We start from the raw sequence: 24,811 nt of genomic DNA, 5'->3' as shown, positions 1-24,811 counted from the left end.
AATGATTTGTAGCTTCCCTGGGTTATTTCTCCTGTCTTCTGAAATCTTCTTCTCCAGCTGTGTTGGCTGTGTTCCAAGGCTTCCTGCATGCTAAGAATGTTGTAGAGATAAGAAGTAAAATCCGAGCTGCCAGCAAAACGGCTGGGTCTGGGGGTTTCCACTCCCCCCTTTGGATAGCAAAATCGGCAATCTTCCCCCCGCTCCTCCAGGGGGTTCAGCTGAGGCAAATAGCTGCACCCGAAAGCAGGCGTGGGGGGGGGCGGGTGCTGGCGGCAAGCTGGAAGCTGACCAGCACGTAAACGGCAAAAAGAAAAAAAATAACAAAAAATCAAAACAAAGCAAAAAAAGCGTCTGGCCCGGTCAGAGGGGGGAACTAAGGCAGGTTCAAAAAGTAAGAAAATCCAGGCCAGGGGGCTTAAGGAAAGAATAGAAAGCAGATAGCTGGGGAGCAAGCAAAGGACGTTCCGTTTCCCAACAGGGAAGGTTCCAGAAAAATCAGGAACCTTCTGGAGACAATTAAGACAGACAGGCTGATTAGAACACCTGCAGCCAATCAAGAAGCTGCTAGAATCAATGAAGGCAGGCTAATCAGGGCACCTGGGTTTAAAAAAGAGCTCACTTGAGTTTGTGGTGCACATCTAAGAAGCTGGGATCAAGAGGTGCTAGGAGCTGAGAGTGAGAACGCATACTTTTGGAGGACTGAGGTGTACAAGCATTATCAGACACCAGGAGGAAGATCCTATGGTGAGAATAAAGAAGGTGTTGGGAGGAGGCCATGGGGAAGTAGCCCAGGGAGTTGTAGCTGTCACACAGCTGTTCCAGGAGGCACTCTGGCCAGCTGCATTCCACAGGGCCCTGGGCTGGAACCTGGAGCAGAGGGCGGGCCCGGGTTCCCCCCAAATCCTCCCAACTCCTGGTCAGACACAGGAGGAGTTGACCTGGACTGTGGGTTCACGAAAACGGCCAAACTGAGGGCTGCCGTGATGCTCCAAGGCGAGCAAATCCGCCAATAAGCGCAAGACCCACCAACGTAGAGGAGGAACTTTGTCACACAGCACATAAAACAAAACAGTACAGTCTCACACAGAAAACAAAATGTAAGACTCATTATTAATGTTTTCTGTAAGTCAGTGTTTATTTGAAAGTCTTGCTTGAGTTCAGTCTAGAAACAACTGATATAATAGCACATCCTCTGCTATTTCTTACCTGAGCAAATTTCAAAACTTAGGAGTCATAAAGAACTGACCTTCCCTTTCTGGTTCAGTTTCAGAAATTGTATTGAAATCTTCACTTTTCTTTGAAATTGCTCTTTGGGATATTTTATCAAAACTGAGAATGATAAAGTTCCCCCCATATTTTTCTGAATGAATTTTGCTATGCAGGCAGTTTGTGGAGAATTGTCCCAGGCAGGTAGTTAATTACATTTTGTCACTAAGAACCAAGCTAAGGCATCAGTCATTCCAGGAGTTGCTCCCTTGTTTCGGAAGTCCCTTTCCACTAACACATATATATATCTTATTTTGCACAACAGGCTGACAGAAGGAGAACTGTTACTTTAAAAAAAAAAAAAAAGCCAGTGTCCCTACAGCTGTGCTTCAGTTTCAATGTGGACTATAAAACAATCTGTTGTTATACTGGAAGTTGTTAATGGCTGCCATCAAGTGAGTCTTTGATCCAAAGAAAATCATAGAGCTAATTAAAGCTGATAAGGCAATTGACCACATAGCAAGGCCTGATCAGAAGCTAAATACTGTGGGCTGAGGGGGTTCCCTGATTCCGGATGCAGGACCTTAGGGGATCTTTGGCAAGGTGTGTGTGTAGGAAGCAGAAAGACAGAAGAAAGGCACTTGAAAGCAAGACAAGCAGTTGCAAGCTTGGCTCTGAGAAGGAACAGAGAGACAGAGCTCCTAGGGACTGACTGGAAATTATGAGCAAGAAAACTGCCTGCTGTTGTGTGTTCCTATTGTGTTCAGGGAAATAGAACTTTATGTACATTCTTTATAAATAAAGAAGACTGCACTAAACCAATACCTGATTTGAATAACCAATTTCTTCTCTGAACAGAAATAAGCCTGCAGGGCGACAAATATTAGCTAGCTGCTCAGGCCGAAAGGGGCAATATTGAGATAGAGTTTCCAGTGAGAGAAATTGTGAGGTATTATTCCTGTTGAAAGAAGATGGAACAAATAATGGAAGAGCTCACAGAACAAAAAGATGGCCAGAAGAAATTAAAACAAGATCTAAAAAAAAGAGCTAGAGACGTCACAAAAAATAATAAAGCAATACCTGGACAAGGACAGAGAGATGACCTCTGTTTAGAGATTCAATCTGTGTTGGGGTAGCAGCTATCAAGTATCAAGGCAGATTTGAAAGTCCAAAACAAAAATTTCCAGTCTGGTCTGGCAAGACAGAGAGAGGTGACGAGCAACCTGACTGCAATGGACCAAAATATTTTCCAGATTATAGGGAAGACCAGGAAAACTTTGGCTCACTTGGAACTTGCCAGTACAAGTCCACAAGAGCAAGGATTTAAGGAGCTATCATTTCAGCTCCAGACAGAAGGAATTCAAAGGGTCCTAGATCACAGTGCAAGTCAGCCATCTGAATAAGGAATCAGACCATCCAGGTGATTTGGGGAAGACAGAGACAAGATGGATCAATAAAAGATACTACCACACCCACCTTGTCCCTCTAATATCCTGGGACCAAGATGGCTACAACAACACTGCATACAACAACTGGGGAAGACAGGACATTTCCAAAACTTTTCTAACCTGTTTCTAATCTTCAGGGGGGACAGGTCAGATTGTTCTAGCTCAAGTAACACAAAAGCCCATTATTTTACAGGAATAAAACTCCCTGGGTAGATTATTTGGCTCAGTTTAACATCATAGGCCAAATGAACAGGTATGGGAAAGAACAGAGAAGGAGGTTTCTAGCAGCCAACTTGAATGGCCTGGCTCTGATGGTCCTGCAGAGCTTACTCCAGAAAAAAGAGTCAGTTATCCAGACCTGCTACAAGCTCTTGATAGGCAGCCTGGAGCCAGCCATTACTCTTTGCGGGTCAGGGCGCACCTAAGAAATGGTAAGAGAGGAAAAAAGAAATCTCACCTGAACAGGCACAGGACCTTGGGAGATTTGTGTTTCTGGTGAACTCAGATACCAGCAAGGACTTCCAGGATGAATTAGCAACGGACCAATTTATAGATGCTCAACTGGATTTGGGCTTCCAGATCAAGATCAGCGAAAGGAGGCAAAGGACACTACAGGAAGCTCTGAAATTTGCCACAGAACTTAAATCTTTCCTTGAAGCGACCAATCAGAAAAGGAAGCAGCTGCTAGTGATGAAGGTGGAAGCTGATTACCATGAGCCCTGTAATACAGCTCTATGTCTAATATGATCATGAGATGGTTGAATTCAGGATCCTGACAAAAAGAAGAAAGGAGAGCAGCAGAATACAGACACCTGGACTTCAGAAAAGCAGACTTTGACTCCCGCAGGGAACTGATGGGCAGGATCCCCTGGAGGCTAATATGAGGGGGAAAGGAGTCCAGGAGAGCTGGCTGTATTTTAAAGAAGCCTTATTGAGGGTGCAGGAACAAACCATCCTGATGTGCAGAAAGAATAGGAGATATGGCAGGCGACCAGGTTGGCTTAACAGAGAAAACTTTGGGGAGCTTAAACACAAAAAGGAAGCTTACAAGAAGTGGAAACTTGGACAGATGACTAGGGAGGAGTATAAAGATATTGCTCAAGCATGCAGGGCTGTAATCAGGAAGGCCAACGCACAATTGGAGTTGCAGCTAGCAAGGGATGTGAAGGGTAACAAGAAGGATTTCTACAGGTATGTTAGCAACAAGAAGGAGGACAGGAAAAGTGTGGGACCCCTTACTGAATGGGGAAGGCAACCTAGTGACAGATGATGAGGAAAAAGATGAATTTCTCAGTGCTTTTTTTGCCTCGGTCTTCACAAACAAGGTCAGCTCCCAGATTTCAATTGTGAAAGAACAGGTTAAGGACTACTTAGAAAAGCTGGACATGCACAAGTCCATAGGGCTGGATACAATGCATTTGAGGGTGCTGAAGGAGTTGGCTGATGTGATTACAGAGCCATTATATCACAATATGACAATTATTAGGCTACACGTACTAACAGTCCTAGAGAATAGGGGATTCTAAACTGAACCATCCAATTGATCTCAAATGGAGACAGTGAATCAGGCAAGGACACCCATCCTAAGATTGAGAACATTGAGTTTGAAAATTGGACTAATGGAATTCAAGAAAGAAGGCTGAATAGCCGATATAGTGAATGAGCTAACAATTGGTTTGGATTTCAGTATGGCTGATAACTGTGTAGGAATTTCAACTGACAAAAAGAAAACTGAGGTTGTACAGGACTGGTGAACTCCCCAGATGCTGACAGATGCACAGAGTTTTGTACGGTTCTGCTCTTATTATAGAAGGTTTATTTGTGATATTGCCACTACTGCAGAACCATTGTGTAGGGTGGGTGAAAAAGGGAAACAACGTCAGTGGTCAGCAAAGTGTGATTTAGCATTTTCAGACTTGAAAAGGGTTCTTGTAACTCCTATCTTAGCCTACCTGTGTCTCAAACCCCTTTTCATATTGGACACAAATGCTGGTACTTACAGATCAGGGGCAATATTGACAAAGGACACTGAGGATTTGAGAGGGTGCTGGCTTATTACAGCAAAAATCTAGTTTTGCCAGAGAGAAATTATCGAACTACCCGAAAGGCTCTCCTGGTGATATAATCTATATAATGTATTAATATACAGAAGAATGTAAAAGCTTTCAGCGTCACATTGGGAAAGTTTGGAATTTAAAGATGAAATATTGACTAGAAAATGTGAAAACCAGTAGGTGATGTGCACAGGTGGCAGCTGATTGTGCCAAAAAAATGAAAAAAGGAGTTCTGTGATTATCATAATTTTAAAACCTCTGGACATTCTGCAAGTTACAAACCCCTTAGCCAAGCTAAGAGAGAATTTCTACTGGGAAAAAGCAGGCAGGATGTAGAAAATAGGTGCAGGAAATGTGATGCTGTGTTGCAAAGAAGAGTCCCCATAAATCAGAGAACCCCAATGCAGCAGTATTTCATGGGGATGCTCAAGGAGCACATTGATGTTGATGACTTTGGGCCTTTGAGACAGAGGTTGGTAATTAATAATTACTGGTAGCTATGGACTACTTTATAAAATGGCCTGAAGTTTACCCCATAAGAAACCAAGAGGTTGTGACAGTGGCAAGAGGTTCTAATGAATGAATTCTTCATCAGATTTGGGGTCCTAGGTGAGATACACACTGATCAAGAAAAGGAGTACTTGTGGCATCTTAGAGACTAACCAATTTATTTAAGCATAAGCTTTTGTGAGCTACAGCAAACTGTAAATCCAAGGTGTTTCAGCAAGTTTGTGAGATTCAAGTGTTCCACAAAATTCAGACTATTTCAGTGCACCCACAGTCTGATGGGATGATGGAAAGATTCAGCAGGCTATATTTCTGGAATACCAGTGGGACTGAGAACAGCAAAGCCCATTCTTCTTGATGGCTTATAGAACAGCAATCAATGAGAGTATAATGTGTAACCTAGCACGCCTCTTGTTTGGGCATGAGCAAAGGACCCCAGAAAACCTCTTGTATGGAAAAGGAGGAGGAATAAAGTAATTTGGGCCATATGGACTAAACAGAAACCCTACAATCCAAAACTGAAAAAGTTCAAATTTTTGCTAGTAAAAATATGAGTATAGCCTCATATAAAATTAAAAGACTCTATTATGTAAGGTCATATCAGGAAACTTTGAAAAGAGGGGACCTGGTCTGGTTCCACAATCCTAGGAGAAGGAAAAGTAAGTGATGTGGTGTACAGGCTATAGTTCGTCCCCAGGACTAAACCAAAAGTTATGCATAAGGAACATCTCAGAAAGCATCAATGCTGTCCTCAGAAACTGATAATGTAACAGTGGAAGCTGAGCAGAGGCATCACTTGCTATGAGGCAAAGGGAAATCACACCTCCCACCCCCTCCAAGACTTTGTTTGCCCCGAACCAGACTTTTCTGTATGCACCATTACATCTTTCACTCCCTGCTGCCCCTAAGACTTTGCAAGTCATTATATAATTACATATTATGTTCTACATGTTGATACTTCTTTGTCCTCCTCCCCCACCACTGAATTTTTCTGAAATGATGCCCCTGAAACTGAGGCTGTAAGAACATAAGAATTGCCATACTGGGACAGACCAATGGTCTATCCAGCCCAGTATCCTGTCTTCTAATAGTGGCCAGGGTCAGCTGATTCAGAGGGAATGAGCAGAACAGGGCAATTATTGAGTGATCCATTCCCTATTGTCCAGTCTCAGCTACTAACAGTTGGACATTTAGGGACACCCAGAGCATGGGGTTGAGTCCCTGACCATCTTGGTTAATAGCCATGGACCTGGCTTCCATAAACTTATCTAATTTTTTGTTGAACCCTGTTATATTTTTGGCATTCACAACATCCCATGACAACTATGCATTGTGTGAAGAAGTATTTCTTTTTGTTTGTTTTAAACCTATCTATTAATTTATTTGGGTGACCCCCTAGTTTTTTTGTTATGTGAAGGGGTCAATAAAACTTCCCTATTCACATTCTCAACACCATTTGTGATTGTGTAGTCCTCTAACATATCCCCCCCTTAGTCATCTCTTTTCTAAATGGAACAGTCCAACTCTTCTTAATCTCTCTTAATTCGGAAGCTGTTCCATGCCCCTAATCATTTTTGTTGCCCTTCTCTGTACCTTTTCCAATCCTAATATATCTTTTTGGAGATGGGGCAACCAGAACTGTACGCAGTATTCAAGGTGTGGGTGTACTATGGATTTATATATTGGCATTACAGTATTTTCTGTTTTATTATATCCCTTTCCTAATGGTTCCTAATATTCTGTTAGCTCTTTTGACTGCTGGTACACGTTACGGGGATGTTTTCTGAGAGGTGTCCATGATGACTCCAAGATGTCTTTCCTGAGTGGTAACAGCTAATTTAGACCTCATCATTTTGTATATATAGTTAGGATTATGTTTTCCAATGTCCTTACTTTGTATTTACCAATATTGAAATTCATCTGCCATTTTGCTGCCCAGTCACCTAGTTTTGTGAGAGACCTTTGTAACTTCACAGTCAGTTTTGGACTTAACTATGTTGAGTAATTTTGTACCATCTGTAAATTTTGCCTCCTCACTCCCTTTTCCAGATCATTTATGCACATGAACAGATCCCAGTACATATCCTGGCTAGGGAGGATGAGGTGGCCAGTATTTACCTCTCTCCATTGTGAAAACCGACCATTTATTCCTACCCTTTGTTTCCTATCTTTTAATCAATTACTGTTCCATGAGAGGACCTTCCCTCTTATCCCATGACTTCTTGTGAGCTTTTGGTGTGAGACCTTGTCAAAGGCTTTCTGAAAGTCCAAGTACACTACCTCAAGCTGGATCCCCCCATGTCCTCATGCTTGTTGACACACTTAAAGAATTCTAATAGATTGTTGAGGCATGATTTCTCTTTACAAAAGCCTTTACAAAAACTCTTTCCCAACAAATCGTGTTTATTCTTGTGTCTGATCATTCTGTTTTTTACTATAATTTCAACCAATTTGCCTGTCACTGACATTAGGCTTACCAACCTGTAACTGCTAGGATCACCTCTGGAGCCTTTTTTTAAAAATCAGTGTTACAGTAGCTACCCTCCCGTCATCTGGTACAGAGACTGATTTGAAAAAATAGGTTACATACCACAGGAAGTACAGCTGCAATTTTATATCTGAGTTCCTTCAGAACTCTTGGGTGAATACTATCCGCTCCGAGTGACGTATTGCTCTTTAATTCATCAATTTGTCCAAAACCTTCTCTATTGATACCTCAATCTGGGACAGTTCCTCAGATATGTCACTTAAAAGAGTTGAGACAATCATAAATTCCCATTTAGAATTCTGTCTCAGCTAACACCTCCGTAGAAACAACAGACACTCATCAGGAGCCTGTTGTACACGGGTTCTCAAACTGAGGGTCGTGACCCTTCAGAGGGTCGTGAGGTTATTACATGGGGCGTCATGAGCTGTCAGCCTCCAACCCAAACCCTGCTTCATCTCCAGCATTTATAATAGTATTAAATATAAAAAAGTGTTTTTAATTTATAAGAGGCGGTCACACTCAGAGGCTCACTGTGTGCGAAAGGGGTCACCAGTACAAAAGTTTGAGAACCACTGCTGTTGGAGGTAGTCCCTCCTGATTTGGCTGAAAAGAGATAAAGGAGAGAAAGGAAAACTCCAAGGAGGATTAGGTCAGAGCCAACTTGATTTGGGTTGATGTAAAAATGCCCTCACAGCAAAACACTAAGTAAATACATAAATTGTTAAGCTTGTATTTTTTTAAAAAGTTAATTTATTTTCTTTCTGTCTGGGATATTTCATTCAAGGTGCCAACATTTTAAACTCCATCAGGATGATGGGCAGATCAGAGCATGGGGGTGCTGGTCTGCTGGAAAGTGTTAATGGCTGCCATTAAGTCAGCCTTTGATCTACAGATATTGTACAGCTCATTGAAGCTGATAGGTGTGCTAAGCATCTTTCTTTCAGGCTGAATGGAAGTAACAATTAAATGTCCCTTTGTGCAGTAATAGCTGAAACAATAGGAAGCTGCCACCCAAGGCAATTCGCCAGACTGATCAGAAATAAAGTTAAGATTCTGTCACAGGTATTGTTAGTAAAAGTCAGTTTTGGGCAATAAACAAAAATTCCTGGAAGCCTATGACGTGTCCCTGACTTTTAACTTAAAATACCTTCGGGGAGGGGGGCAATATTTAGACTGCTGCTGGGGGCTTGCAGCTGCTCCAACCGCACCACTGCTCCTGTGACAGAAGCGGACTGCCACTGCTTCAGCCCCAGGGAGGCTGACCCAATCCCAGCTGCTGCTCCAACCCCGCCCCAGAAGAAGTCACGGAGGTCCTGGAAAGTCAAGGAAACCCTTGGACTCTATGACAGGATCCGTAATCAGACGGTAAGGTGTGTGGACAGAGGGGTTTCCCTGTGACTAGTTGCAAACACAGGGGCAAGGCGGTTGATTGGCTGCAGCTGTGTGTGCCTGTTTGTTTTGAAGGCTGACCTCTCAGTCCTCATCCTCAAAGGAAGCCTGAACAATACCTTCAAAGACAAGCATGGGAACTTAAATTCATAATTCTGCTAGACACTAAAAACCATGGACTTAAGAGAGAGACTGGTTGTATGGGTCATTACAAATTTGTAACACACTCCACTGCCTGATAACCCTTATTTGTCCACTTTATTTTAAGTGGTCTCCTACAGCAAACGTGAACCCTTTATGATTAACAATCTATCCCAACTTGTATTTAGCTTAGACATCCTGGTTACCTTCCCCAGACTTGAAGAAGAGCTCAGTGTAGTTTGAAAGCAAGTCCCTCCCACCAACAGTAGTTGGCAAAATAAAACATATTACCTCACCTGCCTTGTCTTTCTAGAAATAAAAGTGATCATTATTTGAAAAAAAAATTTAAAAAATTGGAAACTGTTCAAACTACTAAGAACTTGATTTAGTTTAACAACAGTCTTCATTCTACCCTCAGATACATAATACAACTTCTTATTATTGTATTATTATTTATTTATTTGTATTGCAGAAGCACCTAGGAGCCCCAGTCATGGGCCAGGACCCAACAGTATTAGGCTCGGTACAAACACAGAACAAAAAGGCAGTCCCTGCTCCAAAGACCTTACAATCTAACACAAGAAACAACAGGTTGAGAGACTGACAGGTCGATGAGGGAGAACAAGAAATAAATGAAACAATATCAGTTTGCATCACCAGCAGTGATCTCAGCACATCAGCAGCCTAACCATTGTGAACTCTTGTAGACATCATGGCAAAGGCGATTTTAAGGAGGGATTCTGAAGCTTGATTTTAAAGTTGCCAAGCAGAAAATAAAAAGTCTTCAAATTTTATTTTGTTTGTTTTTAAACACAAATCTCCGCAGTTTTAAAATAAGATTTTTAAAAATGACCATGCTAAAACTTTTCTCTTGAAAAAACTTTTTTTCATCAGGCTTTTCCTGATTTTGAAAGCTGCCATTAAAACTATTTTACAATCAGTTTGAGCTCCAGGGCCAAATTTTGCCGGAAACAAACCACACACACCATTCCATTGACACCAATGGAAATTGTTCAGGTATGATGGCAGAATTTGAGCCCTAATGCAGTTCTCAAGCTTCTTTATTTTGTGGACTACTTCTTGAGCTTCCAAAGAAAAATGTGAAGCAGCAACACGCTGCTGGTGTTAGAGGGAACCTAGATATTATGTTGATTGGTGCTTTGTAAATGAAAAAAATAGATATAGTCAAAAATATTTTGTTAAAAGTTAAGTTTAGTTGGTTAAAGTCTTGGGAAACCAAAGAATTCTACTGCGCTACAGCTACTAGGACAAATCAGTGTCTGCGGACCGACAAATGTTTCACCACTACAACAGAAGAAGCTCTACAGAGCATGCAAGAGTACTTCACTATGGACCACAGTTTGAAAACTACTGCCTTAATATATATCCCATTCAAGAAAAAGGCAGCAAGACTGGACCATGAATAGGATCATAGAAGGGGAAAAAAAAGTGCTGTAAAACCATATTTGGAGTTGCTATAAAATGTATCCTGAACTAAACTCTTCCCACATGGGCTTAAAGCAACTTTACCTCTTACTACTGTAGGGTCATGTTCTGTGTTGATCTCTCACTGACATTAATAAGAGTTCTGAGTTTGCAATGACTACAGGACAAGGCTCCTAAAAGTGAGAATACAGAGCAACTTCTTATGCACCCTGAACCAACCTAGCACTTTAAATCTTCTGTCAGTTATAACAGATGAAACTCTAGTTACATCCAGTTCAGTATGTCTTCATGACTTGATGTAAATGGAGTTGCATAGATACAACTGAAGGCAGAATTTGGCTCACTAGCACTTAACTTCACACAAGAATAATCAACAAAAGCTCATAAATTTCTCACCTTGCTCCAGCAATAAGTTCTTTTTGTCCTGGGTCAAATGTTAATTGTGAGAAGTCCACAGCATTCTCTGCTCTGAACACACATAACCAGGGGACAATTTCTAAAAGAATAAAAAGAGAATATACTTGTTACTGCAAGAAGCATAGTTACATTGTATCAGGTAGAAAATATTACATATCAGAGATACTGTGGGGGCGTGGAGGCTTCCCAGTGTGATTCTTTAAGGGGCCATATGAGATTTTCACCACTGTGTAGATAATCTGCACTATAGACCTATATAACATAGAGAGCAGTCACTAAATAAACAGCTGAATGAGGTATCGATGTTTAGTTCTGATTTACAGGCCAGATGTGCTTTTCTTCCCCAAGCACAGAACAAGGCAGACAACAACACAGTGCAGTTACCATGATTCATTAGAGGATAACCAAATGCGAACAAAATTATTTCCTGTACAAGTAAACCACAAATAGCTGAAGACTTTAAAAACCACAATAAAGTCCTGTTGAGCTAAGCATATTAAGTAAAAAGAACTTTATTTTTTACCGTTTCCACCAAAAAAAAAAAAAAAAGGAGGGGGGGAGAGAAACATCCATTCATCTGCTGCATTTTTGTCATTTTTAACATAAACTTTTCTTCGAGAAAAAAATGATGTAGCACTGTGAAATACAGAGGCAGAAGACCAAAGGGCAAACTTCACAATTTGAGAAACATCAACACACCATTCACACTCAAATTACAGGCAGTCCTCGGACTTAGCGACACAAGTGGTTCCTGAAAATTGTGTCGTAAGTCGAAACTTCGTAACACAGAACCACAATCCACTCCGTTGCGGGTCCGAGCATTGTAGAGTCAAAACCAATTGTCGTAAGTCGAACATCATAAAGTCAAGGATTACCTGTACACATATAGATCCCGATTTTTGAAATGAAGCGCAGATAAGCAATTGTGCATGCCTAACTAGTGGTTGATGTACAGGTGCAAATCAACTATTTCTGCACATATATGACTAGTTGGGTGCCACATTAAATATATGCATGTGGACATGGATGATTTGAGCACACAGCGTGAGTATTCACATACATTAGGCACACACAATTGTTATTTATAAACATTTAATGTTGTAAAACTGACCCTTTTTTAAAAATAGCAACAGCACAAAATTCCTGATTTCCTCCAATCTAGAGCTCCGTGAAGCATTTAAAAAAAAATACTTTGTATGTAGCCACCAGGCACTGCTAGCTGAATATACATGAAGGACCTTGGTTTGTAGGTTTGCATGGTCTGTGCCGCTGTCTGTTTAAAGGCAGGTGGATCTGGGGTAATCAATCACTGGTGTCAAAGTGGTGCCTCCAGGTGCTGTGAGAATATGTACACAATGGGAACAGTTATAGTGTTGTAGGTGGAACTGGTAGTTACTATATTATGGCCCAGCCTATTGTTAAAGCTCCCAACACTTCCCATTATAAGCCTCTGTTTTCACTTGCTGATAACATTGTCCAACTTTAACTATTTGGGTTGACATTATCCATGTCGGGTTTCTGCCTCAGGCTGAGTATGTTTTGGAAAATTTCATCAAAAATAGTCCAGCCATTTCTGCAAATGAGATTAGGGAAAAAATGTTGTTAAAGCCATCATACAACCTTTTGTTTGAGAAGTTCTAGCATCCCCATGCTTGGAGCAACAGCTTGATATTTGGCTAGAAGGGGGGACCCTAGTATCAGGGTGTCCCCATGAAAATCTGGCCATTTATAAGCCTCTGAAAAAAATGACAAGTTGCACATGTTCAGCAGAGACTTGTAAGATTTTGGCAGCTAATTTCACCATAAAATCCATCTGAACTGAGCATGCTCCAGCCTAAGGCTCCAGGGGCTGAGCAGGACTGTCCCTCCAATGTTGAAGTGGCTGTGTTATTCCTTGACTTTAGCAAAGCTTTTGATACTGTCTCCCACTGTATTCTTGCCAGCAAGTTAAAGAAGTATGGTCTGGATGAATGGACTATAAGGTGGATAGAAAGCTGGCTAGATCGTCGGGCTCCACGGGTAGTGATCAATGGCTCCTTGTCTAGTTGGCAGCCGGTATCAAGTGGAGTGCCCCAAGGGTTGGTCCTGGGGCTGGTTTTGTTCAATATCTTTATTAATGATCTGGAGGATGATGTGGATTGCACCCTCAGCAAGTTTGCAGATGATACTAAACTGGGAGGAGTGGCAGATACGCTGGAGGGTAGAGATAGGATATGGAGGGACCTAGACAAATTAGAGGATTGGGCTAAAAGAAATCTAATGAGGTTCAACAAGGACAAGTGCAGAGTCCTGCACTTAGGATGGAAGAATCCCATGCACCGCTCCAGACTAGGGACCGAATGGCTTGGCAGCAGTTCTGCAGAAAAGAACCTAGGGATTACTGTGTATGAGAAGCTGGATATGAGTCAACAGTGTGCCCTTGTTGCCAAGAAGGCTAATGGCATTTTGGGCTGTTTAAGTAGGGGCATTGCCAGCAGATTGAAGGGCGTGATCATTCCCCTCTATTCAACATTGGTGAGGCCTCATCTGGAGTACTGTGTCCAGTTTTGGGCCCCACAGTACAAGAAGGATGTGGAAAAATTGGAAAACGTCCAGCGGAGGGCAACAAAAATGGTTAGAGTGCTGGAGTTTATGACTTATGAGGAGAGGCTGAGGGAACTGGGATTGTTTAATCTGCAGAAGAGAAGAATGAGGGGGGATTTGATAGCTGCTTTCAACTACCTGAAAGGGGGTTCCAAAGGGGATGGATCTAGACTGTTCTCAGTGGTAGCAGATGACAGAACAAGGAGTAATGGTCTCAAGTTGCAGTGGGGGAGGTTTAGGTTGGATGTTAGGGAAAACTTTTTCACTAGGAGGGTGGTGAAGCACTGGAATGGGTTACCTAGGGAGGTGGTGGAATCTCCTTCCTTAGAGGTTTTCAAGATCAGGCTTGACAAAGTCCTGGCTGGGATGATATAGTTGGGGATTGGTCCTGCTTTGAGCAGGGGGTTGGACTAGATGACCTCCTGAGGTCCCTTCCAACCCTGATATTCTATGATGTTGCTCCTGGTTGTTACGAGTAACTTGGTGCCAGACTCAGTAACTGAGGGCAGGGAGATGGTTTCTTCTCTGTTCTCACTTTTCCTGCTGCTGCTGCTGCTGCCCAGGCTGTGTGTAGGAGAAAGCCACCTGACTCCAATGCAGAGGAGATAATAGCTGGACTGGGACAAGGAGCTGCAGCATGGGAAGACTCAGAGTCTGGCAGGAAATACTGGAATTGGCTGGGCAACGAAGGGAAGACTGAGACTCAGATTGGCAGCTCAAAGTGGGAGACTGCACCCGACTGTGAAGGGACACTGGGAGTGGAACAAAGAGCCCTTGGGGATGGAGACTGGGACTGGAATGAGGAGCCAGTAGATGGATGGTCCTGAAGGAATTAATCAGGGTTGTCTAGTGAATGAGCTGTTGTTTGCAGGACCCCATCTCATATGTTGCAGAAGTTGGAAGCTCTGTAGTGAATAAGACTGGAGATTGCAGGAAAAGAAAGGAGTCTCTGAGGGTCTCATGGTTAAACTAATTGAAAACCATGCAGGTGTACTGGAGTCTATCCTTGCCTCTGCTGTAGAGTTCTTGCATGATGCTAGACAAGTCACTTAAACCATTTTTTTCCACAGGCGGTCATTAAGCGTGTCACTTATTTTCTGGGTACCCAACCTAAGACTTGTTTGCATAATTGCTGAGATCTCACAGCTGCAACTGAAGTCACTGGGAGCTGTGCTCTGAACATATAAACTGCTATATGATATGAATTGCTCTGAAAAATCAGGTCCTAAGTGTCTCAAATTGGGCACCCAAAGTAAATGGAAACTTTTGACAGTCTCTCTGTGGCTTGCTTATCCATCTGTAAAATGGAAATAATATCACCTCCTCATCTCACAAGGGTGTTCTGAAAATAAAATCATTGATGTTTGTGACTTAATCAAATATGACAGTGATCAGCATCATAGAAAACGTATGGAGAAATGAGTAACTCTGTCTTCAGAACAAGGTTTGAGTAGTGTACAGTAAATAAGGCCTGGAGCCACACATTTTACAACAAGAATACTTGAAATATTGAGTAGCAGCTCATTCAGTGACCATCATCCTTCCTGTGCACTGAATCAGGCAGGAGTCCTGCAAAAAATAGTATGTGATCATGTAATAGCATGTGATCATGTAAGACTGTATCATAATACATATGCACAAGGGGACAAATTAAGGTTGTACACAAAACCTTAAATCTTTCATTTCCTAACTTTTGAGCGTTTGACTTTGCAATGTTAATAATATTCTTTTAATGTCATAAAAACAATATAGAATCTCGGTGTTCTAAGAAGTCAAGGAACCAGCCAGAATACAAACGGTGAGAACGTCTGTTGAAAGGCATTAAAAGTGATATATTTTGTGTGGGAAGGGATAACGGAGAGAAAAGGTAAAAAAAATCAAACAGCAAATACCTCAGTTTACCAATCAACACCTCCAACTCCCCAGCTAGCCAGTCCCTAAGGTCTTGATAGCCTAAGGATATGACCCTAGTGGTCTTAAAGAACATGTAAGCATATCTCACAGTTCTGAGCACTCTCCTTGCCTTTGGGCCCAGTGTCGGCCAATGGTGGTGGCTGGAAGATTCACCAGATGAAATGAAACAATTTTAAACAATCACAGGAATCCAAACAAAATAGAAACACAACAAGCTGAGTAATTATGGTAAACATATAATGTAACACAATGATCCTCTGGTGAAGATCAGGGTCTTTGAGTCCTGAACAAATCTAAGTCCAGCACTCTGACTGTACTTTCCCTGAGGTTTCTCTGAACCTAACTAACCAAATAGATTATGTTTGCAGTGACTTCCCCTGTGGTACTCACAAAAGCAGGCATCATACAGAGGCAGTTCAACAGGGCATCTTGGCAACAGAAATACACTGGTCAGATTTCAGACTAGCAGCCATGTTAGTCTGTATCCACAAAAAGAAAAGGAGGACTTGTGGCACCTTGGAGACTAACAAATTTATCTGAGCATAAGCTTTCGTGAGATACATCCGATGAAGTGAGCTGTAGCTCACGAAAGCTTATGCTCAAATAAATTTGATAGTCTCTAAGGTGCCACAAGTACTCCTTTTCTTTTTCCACTGGGCAGTGAGGAAGGTTAGCCTGATGGTTATGCCACTAGCCTGGGACTCAGGAGCCCTAAGTTCAGCTCCCTGATCAGCCACAGACTTTCTGCATGACCCCTGGGCAAGATTCTAAGAATATGTCTTCACTACAAGTGAAGGGGTGACTGCAGCACAGGTAGGTAAACAATAGTAGTGTAGATATGGTTCCGCGGGCTTCAGCACAGGCTACCCAACCAAATACAAGCCTCCCAGGGAGCCCTGATATACGCTTGGGTTGCTACCCCATGCCATCACATCTGTACTATTGTTACCCCTGCTAGCTGGATGAGTTCCTATTTGTGCCACAAACTCACCATCACTTGCAGAGTACACATATAATCTCTCTGTGCCCTGGTTCCCAGCTGTAAAATTAAGCTAAAAATAAGTACTTTCTTACCTCATACGGGTGTTGTGAAGGTAAATAAATAAGGCACAGCAGGCAATTGGGATCATTCATAGGGTTTGCCTTCTCTTTTTTACCTTAGCAGGGCAGGGAAGAGAAAGCATGGACTGGAAGGTCAAAGCAAGCATGAGAGCTGTTGAGAGCTCCCTTTGAACTTTGCTTTTCTCTGCTCCCCCCAAACAAAAATTATTCTCCTCCTGTATCATTCAACATTACTTCATCTGGGGGAAAAAGGGAAGAGGAACAGGCTGCAACAACAAATGTTTTAACTTCTAGGGAACAATTTCAAACACTGATCATGCAATGTCTCTCACAGGAGTAGTTACAGCCCCATAGGGGCTACTGTTATAACTTTTACAACACTTCTGTAAAGGAGAACTAATATCAGATCATCAAACGAAAGCCCCACTGAAATATGCCAGTAAAAATCTTTAAACTATGGGTGAAATTCTGCTCTTAGTTACACGGTAGAAATCCCAAATAAATTCATCATCTGAGTAACTAAGGGTATGTCTTCACTACCCGCTGAACTGGCGGGCAGCGATCGATCCAGAGGGGATCGATTTATCGCGTCTAGTCTAGACGCGATAAGTCGACCCCTGAGCACTCTCCCATCGACTCCTGTACTCCAGCGCCATGAGAGGCGCAGGCAGAGTCGACAGGGGAGCAGCAGCAGTCGACTCACCGCGGTGAAGACACCACAGTAAGTGGATCTAAGTACGTCAACTTAAGCTACGTTATTTGCGTAGCTGAAGTTGTGTAATTTAGATTGATCCCCACCCATCCCCCCAGTATAGACTAGGGCTGAGTCAACGGAGTTAGTCCAGAATTGCACCTCATTAGCATCTAAATAGTAAGAATACACAAGGGTTTGGTACTATGCAATGTACATTACTACACATACATGATAACTTTCTTAAAGCGATACAAGATGTTTGAATTCTATGAGGGATAAAAGATTTGAGCATCTAGTTCCTTAGAGTCAGAGGTGCACAAGGTACTGTCAGCGTCTACCAATACATTTATTTCAGATGAGAACCCCATGTAAAACTAATCAATGTAATTAATAATTAACTTCACTTTATTAATGGTCGCCATACCAATGTTACATAACACACTTTACAAAATAATACACTTACAGAATTATATATTGGAATAGTTACATATTTAAATATGTAATTCAATTACATTGTCTACTGCTATGTAACTTAAGTATACTGCCTACTGATCATAGTGAGACAGTTAACAAACTACGACTGTCCCTTCCTTTTCCTACTCACTTACTTTCACTAATTCCTGGATTCCTGCCATTTCTCTCATCCTATCTCTACTCCAACTTAAAGCAATAAAGCAAAACTCAGCAAAACATGTAACAAGCAAAACTGTGCCAGTCATTACCTTGTTCATACCCAAACCCTCATTTTGTTTGTGTTTTTAGGCCCTGATCCTGAAAACATTTATCCACAATTGACTTCAATGGTACTACTTGCATGTTTAAAGTTAAGCATATGGATAAGTGTGTGTAAGATTGGGACCTTATACTGTTAGCTCTCCAGGGCAGGAGCTTTTTGTGTGTTCGGGCAGCATTCAGCAAAATAGGGTCCAATCCCCCTTGGGAAAGACACAGAGCAGACAAGTGCAAGTCAAGTGGCACTAGCAGGGGCCATTTTTTTGGCATGAACTGAGGAGTTCCTGACTTCTGATATACTTGACTTATATTTCTTTCCTAATACAGAAAAATACAATTTCCTTTTTCACCATATTAATAAATGTACACACTTTAAATGAGGTTCAGGTTTTTAACACAAAAGCTATATAAGTACTGTACTTTCTTGTTTGCAGTGAACCAAAGTGTGATTTTTTTTAAAATTGGAAAACAAGAAGTTTACCAGAGCTAAAAAGCCTGTAGCAAAACAAATATGCTAAAGTCCTCTCTCAATTTTTTCATAAATTTATTAATGTTACTACATACATTTCACCATGATATTATTGACCAGTGAGTTATTAGTTTTCAAATGATACTGCACAAGGCACATTTTGTACAAAGATCATTATAGTAGTGAGTAGAGTGTGAATACAGGGGTGCAATCAGTCACAGGATGGTAAAATTTTAAAACTATCATGTGTCATCCCATGGCTTCTCTTGTTATGTTGTCCTATCTGTCACTCTATAGGGGTAACTGCAAAGTGACCATATTACTAAAGTTAAATCAAGATACATTTGCAACACAGTTTTCTTCAGCAAACGATGCTTTAGAAAAATAGCAGTTATTTTTCTCAATCACTGTTTAAAACTACTGAATTTGCAATATTAACAGAAATCTCCGGGTGGCACCGGTACAATAGATTCACTAATCTCACCAAATACAATTAAAATGTACTTTAGAATATAAAAGTTATTTTCTAACAACATTAAATTAATTTAGACTAAAACTGGTAAAATACCACCCTCAAAATACTGGATAATGGCCTAAAGATAACTTCTATAGTTAATTCCTGTGACAGTTATGATAAATTAGTATCTTCTTCAAAGGCAACAAGAGAAGGTAGAAATATTGGCTGTGATCTTCCACTTTTCATTCACATATCACCCCTGCTGCCAAGGTGCCAGTCTCATTAGCCCCAAAAGAATATATTAAGAGATATACGTTTGGGGAAATCTTTGCAGCACCTCTTTCTTTATGGTCCTAATTAGGTGTACCTACAGACTCTCTAGTCTGACATTTTAGGATTTCATATTCCTAAACTATGAACCAGAGAGATTAGGTTTCTGAGTGATTTTTCTAAAACTAGGGTATCCATTTCAGTGGGATTTTTTACTTAATTTTAAGCTTCACTTCATTAAACAAACATTTCCATAAATAACAACTATACCAAAAAACAGTTTTATGAACACAAATACTAACCTGTGTGCAAAAGAGATAAGAAGAAAGAAAAATGACATTTGCAAATCTGTTTTATTTTACTTTATTGTCTTTGGACTACTCATTTTTTCTCTTTACATTTGCCTTCCCTCTTCCGCTCCTCCTCCCACCTCCTACTGAGTTCTTTCTTTTCCATTTCTACTCACCAATGAATTAAACACACTCCTATTCATAAGTCACTGATTCTCATTGGGAAAAAAATCACCTTCTCTGGAGTGCAGCCGGGGAATATGAGCATATACTCTTCAATATCTTCCAACAGAGAAAATGATGATGATTGTATCTCAGAACCCTGCTATACTTTATCTGACAACTTAAGCACATTTCTCTTCTATCTATCTCAGTGGGGCTGAGGCAAGGTATGCCAATAGGCATGCCAGCTTTTTTATGCTTTATTTTGGGTAATATGTGCTGTTTGTTGGCAATAGGTATAATTAGCCCATTTATGGTATGATTTTAATCTCTGTGGGGAAAAAATTGAATAACTAGGAAAATTAGATATATCTTTGTGTACCATGTAACGTAAACAACATAACCTACGTGTAAGCGGAGGAATGGTCCCGCTATTGCGGGGAACTTTCCTGGCTTATACACTATCCCGGTGAAATGGGCTAACAAAAGGATCTGAGTCCTCGCTTCCTTTACCCAGAGGCCTGCCTGACCTCAAGGGCTCCCCTTCCACTCTCCTGTCTGCCAGAGTCCTCGTAACCCCAACAAGGCTGGGCCCAGGATTCCTTGGGGACTTCACTTGCCGTGGTCACTCTGGGGTGCTCTCTGTGCACTGGAGGCTTCTGTGACCCACTGATCATTACAGACAGTTCAAAGCAAATACAATTGATTAAACAGCAATCAATTTTTAAAAAGAAGGAAAAAATGGGAAAGGTTAAAGGAAAACATGTCACCCCACTCTGTGGCACGGGGACATCACAACCAGCATCTCTGGAATGTAAGGGAAGTTCAGTCTGTTCCTCACACGTCCCAGGCCCCTTCTCAGGCCCTGGCTGTGCTGCAGGGATGCTACAGGTCGGACACTTGCTCTGGCGGTGGCCACACACCCTCAGGCTCTAGGTAGCAGGACCCTTCTTCCCAGAGTCACCCCCGCCCCATTGGGGTTACGATCCCCATCCAAGTCTGGCCAGTCAGGCGTCTTGGCTGGAGGTGTCTCCCAGTGCTGGGCCCGCTGCCCAGGGTCCCCCTCACTCTCCCCATCTGCTCACCACACATGGCACTGGACTGCTCCAGCCCCAGCTGCTCTCTGCCTCAGCACTGCTGCTGCTCTGCCTCCTGCTCCCTGGGCTGCTTCTCTGGCTCAGAGCTCTTACACAAGTTTTAACTTCTTGTTTCCCAGACCTGAAGAAGAGCTCTGTGTAAGCTCAAAAGTTTGTCTCTCTCACCAACCGAAGTTGGTCCAATAAAAGATTTTATCTCACCCACCTAAGATCCTGGGACCAACACAGCTACAACAACACTGCATACAATAATGGAAACTATACAGAGATGTTTGTTTTGGTAGCTCCAGTTTTTAATATCTATTGGTGCACAGAATTTTAGGTCAATGGTTCTGCCACAGTCACTATTTAACTCTATTATAATGGAAGTCCTCTAGCTGTTTGTTTGTTTTTTTTCTACTAGGGGTCAAATTCTTCCCATATTTATACCAACCCAATACCTCTGAAATACATGACAGAATGAGATTTCTTGCTGGGTATTAACTGTTATGAACATAATGACAAACCTCCCATTGCCTTCACTGAAAGTATAATCAGGCAATTTTTTAAAATTAACATTAGAAGGAAAAAAAAACATCCAACATATAAATAAAACATAAGAAATCAAATATAATATATATAGAACATGTCTCATACACTGATGATCATCCCTGCAGTCACAAATAGCTCAGCAAAAATAATGTGCCAACTCTGAATGTTTGAACAGTTGAACATGAACCCCACCTAGACTATTAGCAGTTGAAGGTGCTACCTTATATCATTAGGAAGATAATTACCCTTAGATCCCTAGGGGTCCAAAGATTACGTCTAAGATTTCCAAAGGAGTCCACACCTCCATTCGAATTTTTTTAGGGGTCTGCAAATGAAAAAACGTTGAAAACTACTGCCTTAAATCTATGAACTTCAGTATTAGACTGCAACTTCTAGACTGGCAGTACACAATGTGTAATCTCTGGAATCTAATAAGGCAGACTGAGCCAAATTCCAATTCACTAAACTTTTGATAAGGGATGCAGGACACAGAAACTAATGATTCAAAGAGGGAAGAGCCCAAATGTTCTCGCTTCTCTAATGGGTTGGTGAATCGCCTGATGTTTGATTGATTGACTTTTTTTTTTAATAACAACTTCAGGGCACAATATTTTCCTGTTTTATAAAATACATACATATCTCAGCTTTCCTTATAATTACTCAGGGATAGCAAAATAGATTAACTGCATGTTTTCATACATACTGAAAACAGCCAACAAGAAATTTCTGTTCATCTTTCAAGGAAGACTGACTTTTGATTTTAAAACTTAGGTAAATATATATGCAAATTACATGCAGCCCTTCTGGAAAATTTTAAATGCAGTTCTCGACATAATGCTTAAACATCCTGTCAGACTAACAGAAATTGAAAGTCATGCCATATATCATTGGAAATATAATTTATAGTGGATGAGAAATAAGGATTTTAATTTGACCCACAAAGCTTCAGATTTGACTTTTGACCTCAAACAATCACATTCAACATTTTAGATTCTCAGGAGTTTGAAAGTCATACTGCGCCATGGTAAAGATCATTTTCTCCAAGTCTACTCTGTCTATATTGTCAATGACATGCCCTTCAAAAGCACCTGTTCTATTGATACAGTCCTGGGTTTCACAATCTTATCAGGCAAATTAGTAAACGTTCTGGCTTCCCAGTACCACCTATTGACTTTCTATAGCTCCTCTTGAGAGGACTCATGTACTAGAAATGTTAAAGCTTAACTGCTTTAACCGCTTACCGATAAGCTTGATTTTTATCGGTTTCTGTTAACAATTAAACTCCGCCCAGCGTCCCAGCTGCCACCCACAACCAGCATCCCAATGTGCCCATGGTCCCAGCTGCCACCGTGCGCCCGGGGCTCTAAGTCTGGGAATTGATTTTAGCTATGTCATGTTTTTTTCTTTTTCTTTCCCAGGCAATGAGGAGGAGGAACCAACCCCACCCCATTCAGCTTCTTTCCTTTATCTTTAAGCGCTGATGATAATGTACCCAGGGCTGCATGAGAATGAGTCCAAATGAGAGTGATCCAGGGGCTCAACACAATGAACCTGACCAACCATGTCAGGTTAACGGCATTAATAGGAACCAATACTCCAAGGAACCAATGCGGTTAATTAACCATATTAATGGGAACCAATATTCCAAGGAAGCATTAGGTGCCTCATCAGGCTTATTTTGAGCATGGAGCTGATGGTCTTGGAACCGGGGTAGATGTGGATTCATAATATGGCCATGGCCCTCAATACCACGCATTGCTGTGGCTCTGACTTCTGAGCTTGCCATGCTGAGGGAACACTTTTGCCCTTCAGCGTGCAGAGCCAGAAGTATATTCGTGAGGATGGGCTCCTTCAGCAGAGGCCAACACGTGTGAGGTTAAACATTTGTGCTCAGTTGGATCTATAGACTTATAATGATAGGCACCGTAGGTTTGGCTCGAATCAAGAAAGCCAGCACCTGCCAGGCTTTTCAACTCCCTGGGGATTCAGGGTTGAGGGTAGTCTCACAAGCGCTGTTCCCCACATTTCAGAGTCATAAAATTCAGCTGCTAATGTTTCCTACAATAGTATAGCTTGGAGGCAATTCTGACATTCCTTTCCAGCACAGGGCATGATGGTGATGTATATGGAGCAATGAGAAGGAGAATGACCTTCCCCCTAGCAGGCCAAACATGCATCTAAACCAGGAAAAATGGCAGAGCAAGAGGCACACCTCTAGAATTCTGGTTTCTTTGTCTTCAGTTCCAGCATATTGGAACGAAGGACAGCAGCTGGGTACGATCCTTAGTCAAAAGAATGAGAAAATTAAAAAAAAAAAAAAGAAAAGAAAAACTAACTAACTAAAACCTAATTAAAGTAAGAAGAAGGCAGCACTGGGAATGATCTGTTCTGACAAATCCAGGTCCAGGGACCCAGTCAGATTCTTGATCCATCAGCAATGATGGTTGGAAGGAACGGAGGTGGTCTGAACATTATGCCCCCTTTTTATAGCCTCATCCTCTGGGCCACAAGTGAAGGTGTGGGAGGTGCAAGAGTGCGCCAGTGGGCACTATTACTAAAAGGTTACACTTGTCCAATTTGCACTGTCAGCACATCCCAGGACTGGAATGTGTTGATGCCACTTGAAGAAGAACACAACTTTTTGCTGTTAATATTACAGCAAGTTATGATGTGGCATTCTTCTTAGTAAAGTGACAGGAGCACCATACACTGGATTTTTGCTTTGGGTATGCCACACACTACGCAGAATTTCTCATTGGAAAAAAAAATAAAAGCATATATCTGTCACTAGATTGACAGGTATGCCGAATACAAAATACTGTAGTCCTCTCATTTTTTGTTTTAACAATTTCATTCAGCTCACACATGATACTCTAAAACAGTTAAATAAAACTAAGAGTTTTAAATGTATTCTCTACTGCTTTATACTTGGATTATCCATAAAGAAAAAATATGTTGCAAAATGTATTGATTACAGATGAAAAAATCTATATGCACTATCTATAGAGAGAACTGTAATCCACTGGATTATGGAGCCAAAATCCCACAGAGAGGGTCATAGAGATACTCTGTCTTCACCCTAAACACACACAAAGTTCTATACTCTCACAACAGTTTCCAGAAGCTCAGTAGTGCCTTGATTCTTCTCACACTGAACCTGATTGCAAAACTCCCACTGACTTCACTAGTGCAAGATCAGCCCACAGTGCTCAGTACTTCTCTGGATTAAACTTGTCAATTGTCTCTCTTCCTAACATAGGCAAAAAATGGTTTTCTAGTAGGGCTGTCAAGTGATTTAAAAAATTAATCATGATCAATCGTGCAATTGCGCTGTTAATAATAGAATACCATTTATTTCAATATTTTGGGATGTTTTCTACATTTTCAAATATATTGATTTCAATTACAACACAGAATACGAAGTGTACACTGCTCACTTTATTTTTTTTATTAC

General features: G+C 41.4%; 1 protein-coding gene across 1 annotated transcript in view; it reads right to left on the bottom strand.

Moving 5' to 3' along the window:
- The window catches only part of SEMA5A (semaphorin 5A), a 657,104-nt gene that overhangs the window by 419,042 nt on the left and 213,251 nt on the right, over window positions 1-24,811 (bottom strand). Inside the window, exon 3 of the mRNA XM_048839567.2 lies at window positions 11,076-11,175. Coding sequence (XP_048695524.2) covers window positions 11,076-11,175 — 100 coding nt within the window. The remainder of the gene's footprint in view (window positions 1-11,075; window positions 11,176-24,811) is intronic.

This window comes from Caretta caretta, chromosome 2, assembly GCF_965140235.1.
Source record: "Caretta caretta isolate rCarCar2 chromosome 2, rCarCar1.hap1, whole genome shotgun sequence".
Taxonomy (NCBI): domain Eukaryota; kingdom Metazoa; phylum Chordata; order Testudines; family Cheloniidae; genus Caretta; species Caretta caretta.
Note: the sequence above shows the minus strand (reverse complement) of the source record. Positions and strands in the feature narration are given on the sequence as shown.